The 21,695-nt window shown below is 32.1% G+C and overlaps 1 protein-coding gene across 11 annotated transcripts in view; it reads left to right on the top strand.

Annotated features, from left to right (window-relative positions):
• The window catches only part of NBEA (neurobeachin), a 674,158-nt gene that overhangs the window by 298,349 nt on the left and 354,114 nt on the right, over nucleotides 1-21,695 (top strand). For all 11 annotated transcript variants that reach the window (XM_049101416.1, XM_049101413.1, XM_049101412.1 and 8 more), the window contains one exon: nucleotides 14,215-14,276. In XM_049101416.1, coding sequence (XP_048957373.1) covers nucleotides 14,215-14,276 — 62 coding nt within the window. The remainder of the gene's footprint in view (nucleotides 1-14,214; nucleotides 14,277-21,695) is intronic.

Here is a 21,695-nt window from a genome sequence, read left to right as displayed (position 1 = left end):
AAAAGTTATACACTTTAATTTTATAATATTAAGGTACATATTTTAAACAACTTTTGAGAATATTATATAGTTTTACCTTCTATTTTAATAGATTCATGCAAAGCATGCACTCAGCAAAGTAGAACCACAGCACCTATGGCCCTATATGACAGGGATGTAAAACTCCAGTAGATTCCTACATAAGAAAAATTGACTATTATTTTAAATAATGGCTTAGCAGCATCTGGAAATGGTGGTAGAATGGCAGGGACAATGTATTTGCCACATATAAATATCCTTGTGTGCCAGTTGGTAGGGTGATTGATTGAAATAGACACCAATTTATGGATTATTTATGAAATCCTGTAATTTCAGATTATAGAATCAGCAAATGAAATCGTGTTTCTTTCTAGTCATGGAAGAATAGGAGAGATTCAGAAAAGTCTTTCCGTGATTGAATGCTTTTTTAATGGCCATAAAATGCTTTCCATTTACCTGGATTTGCCTGGATGATCCTTTAGATCCTGTATCATAGACTTGCTCTAAGAAGACTACCTGATACTCTGAACTAAGTTAGTTTCCCTTGTTATAACCTTTCATAGCACAGTGTGCTTTTTCTCTAAAGCATGTATTAAAATTATAGAAAGTCACCTATATGTGTTTAATTACTTGGTAATGTCTCTGTCACCTACCGGATCAGACTCCACAAGGTCTCTGGGACCTACCAGAGTACTCCCAAAAACACTTGTGGATGGATAAGTGTATGCTAGAACAAGTGATATTGTTTTCTATAGTCAAGAAGATTTCAGTATTTGGTCTTAATAGTTAGAGACAAGGGTATAATTTAACATTAAACAAGCAAAAATTCCTAGATTACCATATTACAATATTAAGGATTTTATGAGTGATGACATGACCAATTTTTAATATTACACATGAAGTAATATATTTCAGTATAATGCTTGAAGTTTTATTTGTATTCTAAAAAACTGATACTTACCTTGACATTGCTTTGTTCCCAACTGTATTCCTGAAACAAAAGTAAAATAATGGTACGACATGCACAAAAATACATTGTGGATGACATGTTGGTCAGGTTTAAACCTGATGGAGAACCAGGGACAGAAAAGTACGTATTTGTTCATGACTACTTTTGAAAATTACGGAAAGGCAGGGATATTTACTGCCAAATACATCTATTCTGCAGAAACAAACAGCTAGCTCCTAGTCATCCTTGGAAGAATTTTGAACAGGGAGGGACAAAATCAAATGTGACTAAGAAATATCTAGCAAACTTCTAAAGGCTAAAAGAACAAAAAGATTTTACTGAAAGAGATCTAGTGCTTAAATAAAGGTTTAATGTGAACAAGGAAATATTTAAAAAGCACAGTTGAAAGTTTCAACTCAGGTAAAGAATATTAAAGTGAAGAGAAGCCACTGGCTTCACTTCCTCTACCCAATACCTATTTAATCATTGTGAATTTGACATATGCTTATGAATACAGTGCAACATAACTGGCAACTTTAGGTCCAAAACTAATCCTTGCTAAAACAATTACCAGCCTTTACTGGGCCCATCATAAAACTGATGGCTTAAGAGCTTCAGTGTTTCAGATGAAACACTTAAGAGCTACAAGTTAAAGCCCTATGGACTCACAGGAAGAGATTCTGTAAATGATTTTTCTCTTTATACTATTACTAAATACTGCCTGTCAATTTTCCCACTTTTCATGCTTGTTTCCAAATATGGAATGAAAGAGAAATCTAATGCTTAAATGACCAAGAACCCACACTTTTCTACATCATTTCCTTTGTACTATCATGCATCTACTTCCCACTCTGTTTCCATGTTAACCCAGTAAGACATGAAGCACTTAGAACCATCTATAGCCAAGCTAGAAAGAACTATTAGTGTTCCTTTATCACAGGAATCAGCAACTTTTTTCAATAAGAGGCCAAACATAAATACTTTAGGATTTGTGGCCATACAGCCTCTGTCATAAGTTCTCAATTTTGCCATTGTCATGAGCAAGTTGCCACACATAATATATAAAGGAATGAACTTGGCTATGTTCCAATAAAGCTTTATTTATGAACAGTAAAATGTGAATATTAAATAAATTTAAGTGCCATGAAATATTTTTTTATTCCTCTTTTTTTCCCCAACTATTTCAAAATGTAAGAAACCACTTTTAGCTTGTGGGCCATATAAAAACATGAGGCAGTTCAACTCTAGTGACATTCAGACTGCAGATTGTGATCCATTAGTGGTATGGTATAATCAGTAAAGGACACCCTGGTAGTGTTTATTAATGGCATATCATGACATAGCATAACATAGATCAGAGTATAGCACACAGCAAGAGCAAGTGTTATTTTGTCAAACATTTCTTTCGATTATATATACTGAATCATGAAGTAAAATGTATTGCCTTAGGTTGTACTTTTTTAAAGTTTTAAAATAATTAATCTACTGTTACCAGCAAAGAGTTTTAGGGCCAAGGAAGGTAAGTGTCTTAGCTGAAGTTTATGTAGCTATTTAGATTGTCCACTAAAACCAGATCTTCAGAGTTTTAGTCCAGAGCTTCTTTGACTTATTTAAAAGCTGAATTCAGATTAAAGGATTCTGTAATGCTAATAAAATTGGGTAAACCTCAATGTTAAAATATTTAGAAAGAAGCGTAAAAAATGTTTGTTACTAACATTCAGATAATTAATAGTGTCCACCTACATTGTGTTTGAAACACCAGTGTACAATCAAAGAGAATACATACATGCACACTTTTTCCTGGCCCTTGATCCCTGCTGTCCAGATCTGTTGTTCCTTGTCTCTAGTTTCTGATAGCGAGGTCAGGCACAGGGCATGTCACCCTTGACCATCAGCCTCCAGTCTGTCCTCCTCAGGTTTCAGAACACAGTTTTCCACATTACAGATGCCCCGTAATTAGCTGGAGTTGCTGCAATTCAGGTGGACTCTGTATCACAAGAAAAATAAGCTTTTCTACTCTTTCCCCAGGAACCTCCTCATTTACCAGTGAGCATCTTTGGTTTCCTGTAACTACTTCCTAGACCTTACCTCATATCATTCTAGTATTCTTCTACCTAAATGGACTCCATTTCGTTATGTTCCCCAGAAATTGTAGTGCTTCATAAATCTAGTTTTTAGTCCCATTATTGCAAAGGACAGGAAGATAATTATTTCATCATTAATGTTTCTAGAGTACAGAAATGCAAACCAAGATTGTAAGTTTTGCCATATGGCTGGATTTCCATCAATTTGATTTTTTTTGTTTCAATTATTTTTAAGCCAATAAGTGTGTAGAGCTGTTGCCTCTGTGGATATTTCCTAGAAGATTAAGATTTTCTCCTTGTGTCTCTTTCAAAGTTATTTTCCTGTGTAGCTTTTTGTTTTCACTGCTTTCTTTGTGTGTACACCTCCTGTCCATGTAATATCAATGCTTTTAATCTATTTTTGCCTGGTATCTAGCTAACAGAACTTACTAGATTGTATATAAAATAAAATCTAATATGTGTAATAGAATCCATGAAAGCTATAATTTAGGCTTGTGACCAGTTTTAACTGCTAGAAGTTGATTTTCTCCTTTTCTCCTTCATTTGGAAATATTGCCTGTGATGCATAATGTACATGCTGTTATCCATGCCTAAAATATTGTCCTCTTCATACTCAATAGGGTTATTCTAATTACACTAAATCCAAACAAAGATAGTTTTCTGTATGGATATTATTTTAACTTTGAAGCTAATTACTTGAAAAGTCTATACAGGTAATTTCAACAGCTTTACTTTGCAATGTTTAAACTAGAAAATATTCTTACATTAACATGTTTTCTATTTACATATTTGTTTTGATATAGAAAGACATCGTGAGGCTAGATACACTGACAAGAGTAGAGTTGTTCATATCAAACATTCTGTTTTACAAATTTAATAATACTATTTGTGATTGCTGATCTTGGAGTGATCTCTAAGTCCTTTTTCTTTTTTTTTTTTTTTTTAAGATTTTATTTATTCATAGAGACACAGCTAGAGAGAGAGGCAGAGACACAGGCAGAGGGAGAAGCAGGCTCCATGCAGGGAGCCCGATGTGGGACTCGATCTGGGTCTCCAGGATCACACCCTGGGCTGCAGGCGGCGCTAAACCGCTGCGCCAGTGGAGCTGCCCTCTAAGTCATTTTTCTAAGATTAGTATCTACATTACTTCAAGTTAGATATTTCCTGTTGTTATTTCTCAATTCCAATATTTTTTTGTAATTACAATAGGAATTACTTTAATGACATTGAATGTCGTTAATTCTTGGAAATTACTAACTCTACTTTTTGACAGACTCTTTTTGTGGTTATTTACTTGATACCACTTTGTAGATTTCCCCATTTATACTGTTTCAAAACATAATTGTTATTTATAATAGATCTATTATTGCAGAAAGGTTTAGAAGAAGAAGCACAGCTTGCTTTTAGTTTATAAGTAGGTTTAATACATTATACTTAAAATGTTTTTTTTAATTGCAGCGTAATGCACATGCTGATTTCTTTACTGCATTGTTATTTGACTGTTCTATAATTTGACTCCCAATTATTGTTCTGAATTTTAGATTGGTGTGAGTTTGATGTAGGATTTTCTGATATAAACAAAATACTCTTGTTAATTCAGTGATTTGTTTTGTTTTGTTTTGTTTTGTTTTGTTTTTGGTATAATCCATGACATATATTCCCAATACATTGTTGCTTGGATGGGATCATATGCTTACAAATAATTTCTGTAACTTTTGAGACTATCTTCAATATTGTAACATTTAAAGAACTTTCAAGTTCTTCCAAGTTTTCAAGAACTTCCTATTTTTCTTTTTACTAAGAATGAATAAAACTGAATTGATTACATGCCTGTTTAGTATTTTGCCCTAAATGCAGAATTTAGTAAAAATCAACTTTGGTCATATTGGAGAATTTATTTCTTTGAGCACAGATAAATAACTTTGTTAAGGTCTAGTTTGTTTTCTCAGAATACTTCAATAATCTAAGCCTATAATTACTGGATAAAGTTTATGCACTTTTGAAAATAAAGGAGGTTCATCTAATCTCTAACTGAGCCTACTTTAACTTTTTTTCTGCCATATGCCATAATCACAATAATTGTTAAATGATTTCCTTTTACTAATTATTTCTTTGTTTTTTTTAAATTTTAGATTCATAAATGCATTATTAAGAAATGCATAACATTTGTTTTGCATTGCATTTAAGTATTTGAAAGAAAAAGAGCCAGTGTTTATCTGAACCCAAGAATAAAGGACTTAAAGGTGTATGTTACCACAAAAACAACTTTAAATTTAAATTTATTGAAATTTACGAACCTAAAATTATTGAATGTACTTATTTGAGAATCTAAATCAATGAAAGTCAAAATTTGGGTAGTTTAGAACTATAACTATATATTTATATACACTGTTTAAAAAAGGAGAAACTCATATTTTGGAATATCAGTTTTTTATTTTTAATATGAAGGCATTAGTATAGCCATTTTTATTTGACTAACCATGTGGTTTAATTATATGACTAACTTGGAATATTTTCTGTTCTTTCATTTCTTGAAATGAAATACAGAGTTAAAACAAGTATCATTCTTCATGATTATTTGGGACGAGAGAGTCTTTTCTTGGGCAATGTCAAAATCTGGACATGACATACTTTAGTAGTTTTAGAATTTAATTGAGGTTTTTTGGAATTTGAAGGAGCATGGGGAAAGGAGAAAAAAAATGGTGTAGGGAAGTGGGATAGGAATAACAATTGGTTCTATAATTAAATTTAGCCCAAAGAGAATTGAGGGATTCAAATGATTTATGGTACTGAAAATGTCTCTTATTTCCCTTATTTCATCCTTTTTCATTGCTGTTGTGATTAAATCAAGAAGTCAAGAAAAGGGCAAGACACTCAGGTCAATCTTTCCTGTAGTAGAAACAAGTCTGATACAATGAATCAAAATATTTAATGAAAACTTCAAAAAAAATTATTTTAAGTTATTTTGAGGCATAGTCCTTTATTATAATTTTTTTCAGTATAATGCTCTCTAGAATCCTTCATAAATATCTTTGTAACAGGGCAGTTAGCTCCTTGTGGTCAAAGATTGTATCATCTCTGTGCATGCAGCAGTGGCTTACTTATAGTTCCATAAGTAAATTATTTAAATGAAAATGTCTCAAGAGAGAGCCAACTCAAAACTTAATTAATCCCAAATGATTTGGAAGTTGTAATCTTTTTTAGTATGTGTAAATAAAAAATGATACTTAAATGGAACATGCAAACAAAGGTTTAAAGTCTCATGGACAAGAAAAGAATGACATTGGACATTAGGAATTTGCCAGGATATTTCCCCTGATATGATGTTTTTGATGGGCTAGCACAAAATGACAGTTTCTAAGCATAAGTAACAAAAGAGTAAATTTGTGGCAGTGTTTTATATTTAATAGGTGTTATTGGTACCATTAGAATATTCTCTTCAGTTTGGCTCATATTATAATCAGGTCACTAGTAAATATCACTGTATTAAACATCACTATAGATTCTTTTTTTATTATAATCTATCATGTGAAAGAATTATCTATGAGTTTTAGAAACTTCAGCCCTATCGTTATGCAAATATTCTAAGCAGAAACAAAACTATAAAAAAAGAAATATCCACAGTCTATAAGACTCCTAGGCTACATCAACACACTAACAACAAAAAGTAGAGCTTTTTTAAAAAATAAATCAGTCAAAATGATTATTTAGGTATTGTGTAACTATGATTACAATTAATTTTATTGCTGAGTGATCTACATATTCTAGATTTCCTGTTTAAAAGCCCTTAGCCAACCATTCCCATATGGAAATAGATTTTTTGTTCTTCTGAAAATATGGAATTTCCATTGGGAAAGATCCAATATCAAATTGCTTTTAAATTATTATTAATATTAATTTATTTATGAATCTTTCAAAATATTTTGTGTGAGAGTACCACTGATTTCTCACTTTTATAAAGCTGTCACATTTTTAAATTTTTAAGAAATGCCTAAAATGCCTTATTCAAAACCTTAGAGCTAGATGTAGATACTTTGGGATTTAAGAAAGATAATAGGTACCTATATGTTATTTCATAATATCTTTGGAGGAATATGGGGTGTTTGTTAATCAGACACATTTAACATGTCTGTAGTAATACATAGGGCTATTTACACTAAGTGGCATAAAGATTTAAAAGAACATCATATTATGTAGGTGAAATATTGCTGATAATTGAATTTGTGACAATCTTACAAGAAAGCTTTTATTCAGAACTCTTTGGATTTGAAATTATAAAGCATCATAGGTATATTTTAGAAATAATTTCCTCTGCAGTTTTAAAAATCTGTAGATGCGTATGTGAGTATATGTGCATATATATACATGTTCTCTCTTTTTCTTATACCCAGGCATACACACATGCACATGTACCCCACATACCTTGCAAAGAATAGGTTTTTTTTTGGAAGACAGCCAGGTTCATTTATTTTATGTGTTGTGTGGCTGCTTTTGCACTACAGTGACAGAGTTGAGTAGTTGTGGCAGAAACTTATGGTGCCATCAAAGCCTAAAATACTGTCTGTGCCTTTTACAAAAGTTTTCTTACCCCTTCAATATACATATATGTGCTATACCCAGAGACTTCAGTTTTGTTCCTTAATTATAAAGACATTAAGAATGCCGTAAGTTGGTGATCACCTAGTTTTTAATGAACTAAAATAAGTCAGTGAATGAATGAATTCTTTCTTTAGACTATTTTGAGGGTTTTTTTTTTCACTTAAAATTTATAATCTAAATATAAAAATAAACTGTAGTGGTTTAATAATACCTAAAAAGGCTTCTTCTTAGAAAATTAGCTTAATGTTATTTTAGTTTCTATAAGGTAATACTATAATTGTTTACATTGTAATGCAGTTTTAAATTAAAATCTTTGAATGAACATGTAGGCAAATCTTGAAATGTGACAGTAGTATTACCTGTGCACATATTAATATTAGTTATAGCAATAGTAATTAATATCAATCCATTATTGCTGTTTCAAAGGATATTTAATAGTGATTTTTTTGTTTGGTTTTGGTTTTTTGGTTTTAATTTAGAAAGCCACACAAATTACTTGGTTTACTAATTCTTAAGTTTTGACCTAAGTTAAGATGACTTAAATGGTAAAACTGAAAGTGGTCTTTTACTTACTGGACCATACACAGTGATGACATAGGGAAATAAATTGTATATTGCAGATAAAAAAGTAAAAGGCTGATGTAAAACAAAGGAAATTGCTATTATGCTGATAGAGATGTGTAAGTACTGCAGAGGTCATAGAAGACACTTTATGGTTATACACTGTATTTTAGAATGCTTTATAACACAATGCAAAAACTACATAGAACAGAGAGTTTTGAAGAAATTACCAACTGTACACCACTGACATTAAAGCAAGTGAAGAAGCATAGTGAGCTTGTACAATTCCTTTCAAAGTCTATAGTTCTAACATTTATTACTGAGATGAAGCTATTTCATTGCCACTCAATCTCTACTAATTTTGGAATTTAAGAAAGTTAAAATCATTAGAAAGTTATTTAAAAAGTCAGTCCTGGGAAGACTGACTTGATTTTTAAAATTCAAATTACCAGAATAGTCCTGTGTATTTGATGGAAAACTAACTTGTATATTTTATTGTGAGGAGAAATAGAAAAACTAGATCTTTTTTTATTAAATATTTTACTTATTTATTCATAGAGACAGAGAGAGAGAGAGGCAGAGACACAGGCAGAGGGAGAAGCAGGCACCATACAGAGAGCCTGACGTGGGACTCCATCTCAGGTCTCTAGGATCACGCCCTGGGCTGCAGGCGGTGCTAAACCACTGCGCCACCAGGGCTGCCCAGAAAAACTAGCTCTTAAAAGTACTTGTAGGGTCAATACTGGTAGTCTACTAATGGGACTGTTATAAAAACTACACAATTATATTTTCTTTAGCACCGTACTATTTGCCAGACTTATTTATATCCAGTTTGTCAGAGTTACAGCATATATACCTTAAAAAACAAACACTCCTCAAAAACAAACACTCCTAAAGCTCAACATTATTTTTTTTTGTCTATATTCCTAATTTTGTCCAGAATGAAAGCACTTTCTCTCCACATACCTACATCATCGTTTATTTTCTCTAGCTCTGGTAAAGGTATCATCATGGACACTTCCATTGCTCCTTCACCCTACCCTTTAACCTGATATTCCATCGTCTAAATACTGTATTGTCTCATTCCAAAATGTTTTTCAAATCTGCCTTTGCATTGCCACTGCCTTCAGCTCAGGCTTTCATTATCTTGACTAGACCCTGCAGTTCCGGATTTCTTCCTATGCACTGTCAGAAAAAGGATCTTTCCAAAATTGATGGGATTCTGTCTGTCGCTTGTTGCCACAAGGAGTCCACACCATATATGGCACTGCTTCCTGTCTCCCTCTCTGTTTTCATTTGCACTCATTGCATTTTGTCCTCTGCACAACCCTACATAATTGTCCAACTCTGTTTTACTAGCTATTTCATGTTTCTTTATACCTCTGATATTCCTGTAGCCTCAGATGACCTTCCCTTCTTTCTTTTTGCCCAGAGAAGTTCAACATCATCCAACTCAGGTATCACATACTCTAAGAATTCTTAGCAGAGTTTCTCACTACCTAGCTGCACTTCTAACACTTGATACTCTCCTTGTATCTCCTAGGATTCTATGTCATGATTGTTTGTTTACAAAATCTGTGCCACTTTCCCCTTTTTATGCTTAGTACCTGAAATGATATTTAGCACATTAGATATTACACTCAATAAATGTTTTTTTAATGAATTGGGCTCTTGTTCCGCAAAAATACTTTTTTCTCAAAATCTTATTTTTTTCCATCAAATGTAGCAGTTACCCAGTGAATGGTGTTCTCTAGATTTATTCATTTAGTTGGAATCTATTGAGTATATACTCAGAGCCCTGCCCTCGTCATAGATGTCTATATATCTCCTCTTTTAGAAGAGAAACCTTGCTGAAAGAAAACTCTGACACTGCTTAAAAGATGAACCCCACCTATGGCTGTGATTTCTATTCTTTTTTTTTTTTTTTTTTTAAGATTGATTGATTGGAGAGAGAGTACATGAGCAGGGAGTAAGGCAAAGGGAAAGAATCTTCAAGCAGACTCACTGCTGAGCATGGAGCCCAAAGAGGGACTTAATCCAAGGACACAGATCATGACCAGAGCCAAAACCAAAAGGCGGCCACTTAACCAGCTGAGCCACTCAGCTGCCCTTAATGCATGTGATTTCTTGCCCTTTCTGTAAGGCTTCATACCCTTTTCCTCTTACTGTGACAAACATCCTGCTAAAGATGGAATTGCTGTACATTATTTTAAAGCTTAAGGGCTCTTTCAACTTTAATTAATTCAACAGATACATAAAGTCAGACTCTCAGATTGACTCAGAAGAGTCTAACAGCTCTGTAGTAAAACAGCATCACTGTACCTTGCTTGCAGTATTCCTTGTGTTAAAGAAAGAAGCTTTGTCCCAAAGGTCAAACTTCTAACTTCACTTTCATCTTATATTTTAGTGGGGTTTGGTGGTGTTCTGTTTTGTTGTTTATGGTGAGGAAGCGTAGTTCTGAAAATAAAACTGACTTCTTACACCTAGGAGCGGGGAACCCAAAAGAACTGCCAGTGTTTTGGATGATGGTTTACTGAGTTCTGTTCATCCTTTGCTTCCTGCATCTGGACCACCTCAAATTTGTCCATCTAATTAATCATCTCAAGTGCTTGTATGTTAGCCACTCAGTAAGCTGACCTTATCTTTCAACAGTGTAGTTCACAATATATTCAAAAGCTCTTACTAGATAGCTTTCTTCACTGTCGAATACCTCCTTTACATACAAGCCTCCTTTGCTCATGTATTTATTGTATTCACTCCAGAAGTTGATTTTATACTGGTAACTTAGTTTTAGTGTCATTTCCTCCATTTTATAACTTGCACTGAATTCTTCCTTTTTTAAAAACATGTATAATTTTACTGCTTTCTATCTTTATCTTTGAATTTTACTGTAGTCCTAAGCCTTACGTTCTGACACCTCCTATACTCTACTCATCATCCCCCAAACAATAAAGGGGGATTTACCAGATTTTTTTGTTCCCTTCTTCCTCTGCTTTGCTAAAGATAGTGCTTTTTTCCCCATGTCTGACCAACACATGCTGCCTTCTTCCAAGAAAACTGTCAAAATCACCCCACTTGGACTTAACTATTATGACCTTTCTCACAGTGATGTATTGCTGTCCTATTCATGTTTAATTATTTAAATAGCTCTGCAGCAAACATCAAATGGATTTTCAAATTAAGTGACTTGAATTCGGGTTCCAGTTCTACCAATGATAATAGTCATTGAATCTTCATGTTTTATCTATCATATGAGGCAATAATAAAGAGTTAAAAGAGAATCAAATGAGAGGGCATCTATAAAAATGATCTGTAAATGATAAAGCTCCAGGTAAATGTTAGCTAACCTTAAATTTAAATTAAAACATTGAGTACATGGGAAAGTGTAGATAATGTCTTATGCATTACTATAAACTCCTCAGTACTAACACAATACTTTGTTCATATGAGTAGATACCAAATGAGTTGGTTTGATTATGAATTTCTTGCCATATACAAAAAGCATAAAATCAATGTATTTGAAATACACACTTATAGAATATTTGTCTTATGCTTATACAGCCTGCATTATTTATAGCATTACTAGATAAATGCGGCTTTCTTGAACTTATGATTAAAGTTAATACAGAATGTTTATTCTTACATCTTAAACTTTCAGATATGGGTACTTCTTTATTTAGAAAGTGTGCAAGGATAGTATCATTAGACATTGCTTTATTTTTAGTATCTCTAATTAAAAAACATTGGAATTTGCCTATTTGTTTTAGTAATACTTATGTTGACACCTAGGAGTACTTCCAACCAAAGTGATTGTGTAATATTTGAAGGTTGATAAGTCTTACAGAATTGCCTCTGCTTGTGTTCTCATTGTCAAGGTTAGATTTTTTTATCCTTTTAAGGGGAATCCATTAGTTCATTCTGTTCAAAACTAACTAGAAAAGACGCAGTAGTAAAGGGGTGTGGATCTATGGAGTTGAAATCACAATGGCCATATTGCTTGCAAATGGCAGTTTTGCTATGCTGTCAATTTGTTGTCATGTCCTTTGAACAAAGCATTGAGGGAACATTTGTTTGTATTTCCCTTATGATAGAATTTGTGAAAAAGGATAAACATTCTTGTTACATAGGAATTTTTAGAAGTTCATTTAAAAAATCAGTCTGTGAGAAATTAATACAAATGCATGCTTTTCCTAATTTTTACTTCAAGTTTTATGTATTAAAAAATTATTTTTTAAAATTTTTTTTTAAAATTTATTTATGATAGTCACACAGAGAGAGAGAGAGAGAGGCAGAGACAGGCAGAGGGAGAAGCGGGCTCCATGTACCGGGAGCCCGACGTGGGATTCGATCCTGGGTCTCCAGGATCGCGCCCTGGGCCAAAGGCAGGCCCCAAACTGCTGCGCCACCCAGGGATCCCTGTATTAAAAAATTCTATACACAAAATAAATACATGAATAATTCTTTAAATAATTATTCTTTATATAGCCTACAGTCAAATGTAAATTGATATGGAGTACATATCATAATTATGATTCTTTTGCTATGCATAGTCCTTTGGCCTTTTACTTAGTTTTTCAGAATTTGAAATAGTTGAGTAGCCAACAGGTGATAAATGTCCCATTAATCTTTTTGACTCTCTAGCTCCTGAGCATGAGAATTGCTGATCAATTACAGCAATTGTCTCTTAAATGAGCTTTTCACATCTGCCTCTTATTTCATTAGCTAACTGTCTCCCCAAAGATCTGATAGGATGGAATGCTAGTGCCTTTTTACAGCTTTTTCTGTCATGTGTACAATAAGGATAGGGCTGTTAGCAGAGTAGGCACAAAAGGCTATTTATTCACTACCTACAATAAATATACATGCTAGAGCCTGGAAGGCATTTGAGACTATTTATTGAAATCACTTTAAGAAGAAAAAACTGGTTTCACTTCAACGTTCCATTTAGCAACAACTAATGTAAGACCATGGCATTTCTTGCTTTCCAGTGCTTTTACTGATTACTTTTATCCTCATTAAAAAGAAAAAGCAAACATTATTTTTTTAAAGTGAAAAAAAATTAAAACTTTTTTTTTACATTTAGTAACTGTTATGATTACATACTTTGAACCCAGGATTGCTCCTAATCCTTAGTTACATCTTCCTCCATTGTTGGCACTTAAAAAAAAACCCAAAACACCAATCATGATCTGCTTTCTTATTATATGTTATTCAGGAGCCATCCTTTCAATTGGGAAAAGTCTTGATGAATAATTAATGTTTAAACTGTTTATGGGAAGAATATTTTCTTAACTTTAGTATGGATATAATAATAGTATGTAACAGAATAGAAATAAGAATTAAATGAAACTATGAATATAAAGCAATCAGCACAGTGCCTAGCACACAGTAAGTGATCAATGAGTAGTAGCCATTATTATGTACAAATTATAACAGTTCATTCTTTACCCTTCTGATATCTGTTCAGAGACATTGGAAACAGAACCGTAGAAGATTTTATAAACATCATTTAATATTTTGTTTGTGAAATTCATTTTTTAATATTTTAAAAACATTTAACAACTGACAGTCTATGGGGAGTTATCTATTTGTAAATTATTTTAATTTTATCTTTTAGAAGAAAGTTTAGGTGGATCTTCACTGATTATTGTACTTTGCTCCAGGAGACAATCACACAGCAAATGTCATTGGAATAAAAGTAGCTCTAACAAGCTCACCAATTTTGATAACTACCCTTAACCACCTTGTATAAATATAAGAAATGCCTTGACCAAATAAATAATCCAAACATGAAGTCAATTTTTAGTATGTTTTACATCTTCTTGAATATCTGAATATTTTAAAATTAATGCCCTAAGAATATTTTAGTGAATATTGCCATTTGTTTTACTTTAGTTCTGTTTTAAAGAAAGTTTTTGCAAGTTAAAATTACTTAAGAAATTAACTTGGAATGATGATTTCTACCATTGTAATTTCATTTTGTTCAACCTTTCTTTGTTGCAGGCCTTGTTTGTATGAAATCCAGCACATCTGTGGTTGAGCTTGTTATGCTGCTTTGTTCTCAGGTAGGAAATCTCTTTCACTAGATTACGTTAAAATCCATGAGGTTTTTTAAATTTCATTAGCAGTAGAATGCATATGTGCATATAAATGTATATGTTTATATTTTTTTAAAACTTCCCATTTCTTACTGCATAGATGAAAAAATAACCTATATTAAAATGTATTTTTATGTAGATGATCATAACATGTAAATATTGATTCAATCTCCCTCTCCCTTCTTCTGCTCTCTTTAGCTATCTTATTCTTGCCCACCTTCCTATCCTTCTGTTGTCCTCTATCTGCATATATATATATATATATATACACACACACACACATATATATAATCTGTTATAGATATTTTGATACTCTTCTTTACATTCCACCTTTTAAAAATGGTACAGTGGAATTTATAATTTTGACATTTATTGTTACATGTTTTCTTCTATTAGAGATAATGAAAACAAAGTCTTTTTTTATTCAATAGCCTGAGTCTAAAATATAGCTCATTAGTGAGTGTGATCTTTGATATAATACCTTGTTGCTTTCTTTTTTTATGTAATTCATATATTTCAGTGTAAATTCTAAAAATCTACTTATGCTATTTAATAATCAGATTTAAAAATAGAATTTGTATTTGTTGGGTGTTCTTTTTAGCAGTTACAGTAAACTAAAAATACATTTAATACACTTTTCTTATAACTAAAATTAGGGATCCAGTGATCCTTCTTCTTACCAGCTCTGTCAAGAAACCCTAGTGATCCTGATTTTCATATAAGTATTAAATATTTTGTAATGTGAGAACAAGAAAAACAGGTTATGTATGTTTGTAATAGGTAGCTGTTACTTTTATCCCTAGTTTCCTCAATAGAAATAAAAATACATGTAAACTGTTCCTAGTTACTGACCTTGAGGTCTGCCCAAAGCCACAGCTAACTTACAAATAAACAACAATATTGCTTCAAGTGATTCTTCAATAGATTAGCAAACATAAAACAACCAAAACTTACCTATTGAGTTCCAGTCTTCAGGTTTACTTTCTTCAAGAATATATTCATAGGGAATCCATTAGGCCCATTTCCTTCTTTTTCAGCCAGTAATAAAGAAGAAGTTAAAGAAAACAGCATTTCTAGCAGGGGTTCATCTGCAGAGCATTTGAAAATTGTTACCTAATGCCAGAGTCCTGAGTTCAAGAGACATTCTGAGGGAGCTGTTCGGACCTTTTAAGTTCTTGATAACGCACATTAATTTAAAAAAAAAAATGCTTTTGTGGAAAAAAAACGTAGCTTAAAATTCCTTCTTCTTTAGCTCAGGGTTTTACTGCAGTTCAGAGATATAAAGAAGAATGTAGCATTAGGGTCTAGTGTCTTTGATGGCCTCATCATCTAATCATAGGTTTAACATTACTCATTTGCTGGCTCCAGGAATTCCTGCCATTAAGGGCCCTAGAGATGAAACTTTGCCTCAGATATTGATTGAAAGGAAGAGTGAGAAATTTAAGCACTCTGTGCAGTGCACTTTCTTTCAGTGTTTCAGCAAAGCAATATTATAAACATGTCTCTCAGTTTGATTTTTAAGTTGAATTTCTTAAATAATTTAGAGTGTATTTAAATATTTCAAGTGGTTAATTGATTAAATATACCTCATTTAAGTGGCTGCAAAATGTATGTCTGTAAAAAATAGTTACAGTTGTTTTGCTATTTTGTAAACGGAAGTGTTGCTTTCCACAAAATACTTTTAAAGAAACAAAGGAGCAATAATCTTCCTTTAATACAATTCAGGTGAGAGGAGTTTATTATTCTGCTGTGAAATTAGCTTATAAAGCCATCTTTGATGATCATTATTTATTCCACAGATGTATAAAATCTTGGTTTTAAGACCCACAAAAACTACACATGCATTTAAAATTTCTTAAAATAATCTATCATTTTCTCTACTGCTCAAATCAAAGATACTCTATATCCTATTTTCATCCATTAGCGGACAACTGTAGCAGTAGCTGACTTCTGATAAAGAAAAATATAGTTAATGATGCTATGGAGTTTTGCTTGGCCTAGCTAGCACTCTCCAAAGTTGGGTTCTCTTCTACAGGCCTTAATGCATCTCTTGGACAATGGAGCTGATCCCTGTTGAATTGGCAAAGTTTGTAGGGCTGTCTGTGCCAAGGTGGAAGGCAAACCTGAGGAGTCTTTAAAGCTACAGACTTCTGATATGTCCTTTTGTTTTATTTTATAGTCAGCTTTTTGTAAATATTTATAGCTCTATGCTGTTATGATTTATTATAGCATTTTGACTATATTATCTTATTAAAATTCCAAAGCAAATGGAATTTTCCAGTTTATTTATTTGCTTAAAAAGGGTTGTTTTCTTTTTCCAAATTTAGATAAACTATTGAAGGATAAAACTTTGTTTGGAGAGAGTAGGTAGCAAAGGGTTGAAAAAAGAAAAAATGCAACATTTCTCTCAGTATTTGTTTTTCTTTCATTTGCTACAAAACATTAGATGCTTTTATTTTTATGCTTTTCATTTCGGAAATATCATGTTAACAACTATTATTAAGGATATTAGTTTCTTCTTCCCTTCTTATTGAGCTCCTGAATAAACTTAGTATTGCCACTGGTTTGTGTGCAAAATATGGTCTAAATTTACATGAGAGATCATATTACAAGTGTCTGAAGGTACTTGTCAAGGATAATTCAGTTCATATGGACAGCCTTTTAAACTCCAAGGGATATGCCATCCAGTCTACCCCCCAGTGGAATTTTAGGTCTCTGTAGAGAACATATTTTAAGTTTTAAGAAGCTATTAGCATTATCATTATATAGCATTTATTGCTCCAGAAATACCCAAAATATTTTTTACTGTATTTTGGATACTTTTCTTTTCCATGCGGATGTTATGACATAGGAGTAAGTTTTAAGAATTAACTATTAATTCTTCTTCCCTTTCAATTTGTATTAAAGTTGCACTTAGTAGTATCTTTTTAAAATAATGGTTTCTTGTCATTTGGAAGTAAAATGAACTGAAATAAAATAAGTAAAATAATATATATTATTTTAACAAAATCATTGCTTATTCAGTTAAGTGCAGTGTTTCCTACAGAGTTTTTCAGTAGTTTCACAGGTCTAATACTGTCTTCTGTCAACCTTTTTTTTTATGTTTTACATCAGATTTGGTTGAGGTACTTTATGTTATTCTATATGTGTACCTTATTTTTCCATCATTATTCTGAGTGTATTATGTTCTTTGATGAATAGCAGATTTAGTTTCCAAGTAAACTTTTTTAGGTACTATAATAGTTTCTAATTATTTCCAGATTTTTTTTTTTTTTTTTTTTAGGAAATCTCCATCGGAGGTACTCCAGGAAAAATTGAGTGATGTTATCCCGTAGGATTTCTTTAAGTTTTCCTAAGTAAAGCTTAGCAGATGTCACTTGGATTTTTCTGTCTCTTATCTGTCAATAGAAAATGTTTTTTAAATTGAGAAACTTTTATGTAAAAAATAATGCCTCTCAATATTCAAGTATTTTCTGACTTGAACTACTGATTAAGCAAATAAATCACTTTTATTCTCATTAGAAACCTTAAAATGTATAAGTAACATAAAATTGAAGTCAGTCTTGAAAGTGTCTTTAGGATTTGTGTATGAAGTAACTAATATGAATTAATTTGTGGTTTGTTTGCCTTTATTTTTTTCTAAATACTTCAAATACTTAAATAAAAAGGACTTTGCTGACTTCACTGATGTGATCAAGGCTCTGACCCAGGATTTCTAAACATAGCACTCACAAAAGAACCACAACTGAAGAATAGTCTTCCTTTTTCAAGTGATTTGGCCTTTGAACTCTGAATTTTTCATTTTTTTCTCCCAATTTGATACAGTTTATTCAGATGGTACAAAGTAAAAGGCATACTTTTCTTCTAACTACAATAAACTGAAGAGGGAAGTTAAGAAAACCTAGATGAGATAAATATGGAGACCTAGCATATTCGCTAATGAGTACCCAGTGCTGAAAAAATTTTGGATGTGTATAATAAGATTATAAATGTAAGAAAATTAGGGATGAACTAGATTTTATAAAAGCATCATGGGAAATATGAAATCCAGTTCTCTGATGAAATTATTTCACATTTATATAATGACTGCTCTTTTATGTTAGTGTTGTAATGGTTACTTAAGATTTATTGATAATATTCTTCCATTTCTAAAAGGAGTCTGGTATTACCTGTGAAACTTTCCTGCTATATAGCTGAATTTGAAATCAATCACAAATAAAAAATTGTGACATGATATTTTATAAGTTGAATATAATCAAATACTACATATGGTTCAAAAAATTAGTCCTATGAACTGACAATAAGACTTTTGTGGGTAGCTTTATTGAGATGACTAAAGATCGACCCACTGCAGCTAATGGACTTTCTACACAGCATAAGCAAGGCAGGAGATTCAGGTCCAGAGAGAGACAAAGGTCCAGAGAGAAACCTGTGACCTGCTTAGAACAGTTGTCCAGAGAGAGACAAAGGTCCACAGAGAGACCTGTGACATGCTTAGAACAGTTGTCCAGACTCATTTCAGGCACATCAGAAATTAAGTAACCATGTGTTTATCGGGGTTTAATTTCTGTTGTGGGAAGTTAATTCATTTCCAGGCAGTATATGAAACAATATTTCCTCAAGGGTCTTTTCTAATATAAAATATTATAGTATGTTACTAGCATAGAATAGAGGTTGATAATAAATTTCTAACTTGTAATTAGTACTGGATAGTTCCTGCTGTTTGCTTTCTACCTCTTGTTTGTTCTACCTCTATAGAAGGAAGAAAGCCATGTTTCACTCCTGAATATCTAATAAATCCCTGCCATGTCCTCTGGACAATACCTGATCCCAACTTTTATCTGTGGTATACCATCATCTCAAAGTTAAAGGGGAAAAATTAGGCATTTAAAGTTTTTAGAATTGTCATGAGTATGTCATCTTTCATGCCATAAAGTTTGTAATATGTCTAAAACATAAATAAAAGTTTAGTAGGAAATTGAAAATATAGTTACGCATAAAGATTACTGTCAGCTTAGGTTATAATAAAATTATTAGAGAATTAAAATTATTAGAGTATGGAGAAGCCTATACAGTAAAAACATAGACATTTTGAAGGAAAAAGACCACATAAGTATGAAATAATCAAAAAATTTCCATTATATGTATCTTGTATTATATGTATTATCTACTGCATAATTGCAACAGGAGGGAAGACTCAACTATCTGTTATTTACCCAACTATGGCATCCCTCAATGAAAATTTAATCAGAGAACATACAATTCAAATTACTTTTGATTATTTCCATGTGGTCTTTCATTATTGATTTCTTTTATTTTAACTCCTAGAGGAGTTAAGAGGTATAATAAATTTTGAGTCAATCACTTTTTTGTTATAAAATATTTTCTAAGCTACTTATATGTGATACTTATACATGATCTAACAGTTTCATCCTTGTATATTAATTCATATCCAACCCAAATTGTAAACAGAAGAAAAATAATGAACAGAAATTCTGAGGTCATCTGTATGTAAATGGTAAAATATAAGAGAAACAATAGTCCTTTTCCCATGTGTGAATTCTTATAATTTTACTATAATCAGGACACAAAGAAATCAGTTAGCCTTGGCCACCTGTAGAATAATCCTTAAGAGCTATAATTTCTGTAGGAGAGGAGAGAGAATGTAGCATATTCTGAGGTAAAACAATTTCCCTGGGTCACTAACCCAAAACCCTCCCTAATCCACCCTCCCTAACCCAAAACTCTTTCTCATACTTTGCCACAATATCCACCCATTTCCTTATTTTAGCATGTTTGTTTTTCTGGTGTATTTGTTTTCCCCCCATGTCTATTTTTTTATGTTTACATTATATAAATTCTTCAGGCATATTACCACAACTTTGAAATATAATGAAAACAATGTGTATGCATTTCACAGCCCTACCACTATTATGCATTCTCTTGCTTTTTTGTGTTGTTCTGTTTTTTTTTTTTTTTACTTTTGTCTTATGTATATTTAAACATACTTTTAAAGACTATGACAAGTAAGTAATTTTTGGTGTCCTCTTTTTCTTTTATTGTTTAAATAATTAGACTCCCAATAAGTTGCAAAAATAGTATATAGAGTTCCATGTGCCTTTCCCATAGCATTATTCAGCTTTCATTATTTCACTATTACATGCATTCATTTGTGTTTATATATATCAAAGCGATTCCATTCCTTATATTGATGTAACCACCACCATTGTCAACATACAGAATTATTATTATTACCTCATATTGTCCCAATTGTTTCCCAACTCTTCTCTTTCATGTAGCTTTTTTTCATTTATGATTATATGGTTCCAATCACTCCATCATTCCCCTTAGCATTTGCAAGTACATATATTTAAATAGTAAATATAGGTACTTGTTTACATGTTTTAATTGGATGCTCTTACATGTGATACAGGCATGATTGTCTTTATCCATTTCGTTGGAATTCCCTTTAGGATAAGCATCATGTCCAGTATTTCCTCTCTTTTTGAAGCATTCCATTCAGCCAGTGGAGATAGTTATGTGTAGTGTCATTGGTATATTTATTTGTTGTTTATGGAGAGTATTTTAAATTATGGAATATCTGTTTCAAACTTTACAAAAGGAAAGACTTGTTAAGGATGATACAAAGCCTGAAAGTCTTCAAACATTACTTTATGGATGTCATCCATTTCAGTTACACTACAAATTTACACCTTAGTAAAGTTCATTTTATTTTTCTGTTCACTATTATGTTATCCACACCTAGCAAACTGTCCAACACATAGTATATATCTTTATTATTACTTATTAAGCTAATGCATAACTAAAGAGAAAACAGTTCCCAGGATGATTTGATATACATATTTTTATTGTGGTGAAACATATATACATAAAATGTGTTTTAATACGTTGTTTTATTGTGGTCATCCTAAGTGAAAGAGAAGTGATATTTCATTGTGATTTTAATGTGAAGTCATTTCCCTAATGACTAATGACTAATGATGTTTAGTGTCTTTGCATACATCTATTGGCAAATCATATATCCCCTTTGGAGAAACATCTATTCACATCCTTTTTCGTTTTCTAATTGAGTTTTTTGTTGTTGAGCTTTAGGTGTTTTTTATTCTGGATATAAAATCAGGCATATATGTGTGTGTGAGTGTGTGTGTGTGTGTGTGTATACACACTTATCAAGTATATAATTTGTAACTGTTTTCTCCCTATACTGTGGATTATTTTCATTCTCTTGATAGTAATTTTTGGCACACAAAATTTTTATTTCAGTACCTTCCAATTTGATTATTTTTGTTGTTGTTGCTTATAATTTTGGTATATTTTTTGAACCCATGGCCAAATCCAAGGTTATACAGATTTTGCCCCTATATT

The sequence above is a fragment of the Canis lupus genome, chromosome 25, assembly GCF_003254725.2.
Source record: "Canis lupus dingo isolate Sandy chromosome 25, ASM325472v2, whole genome shotgun sequence".
Lineage (NCBI taxonomy): Eukaryota > Metazoa > Chordata > Mammalia > Carnivora > Canidae > Canis > Canis lupus.
This window is presented reverse-complemented; position numbering and strand designations above follow the sequence as displayed.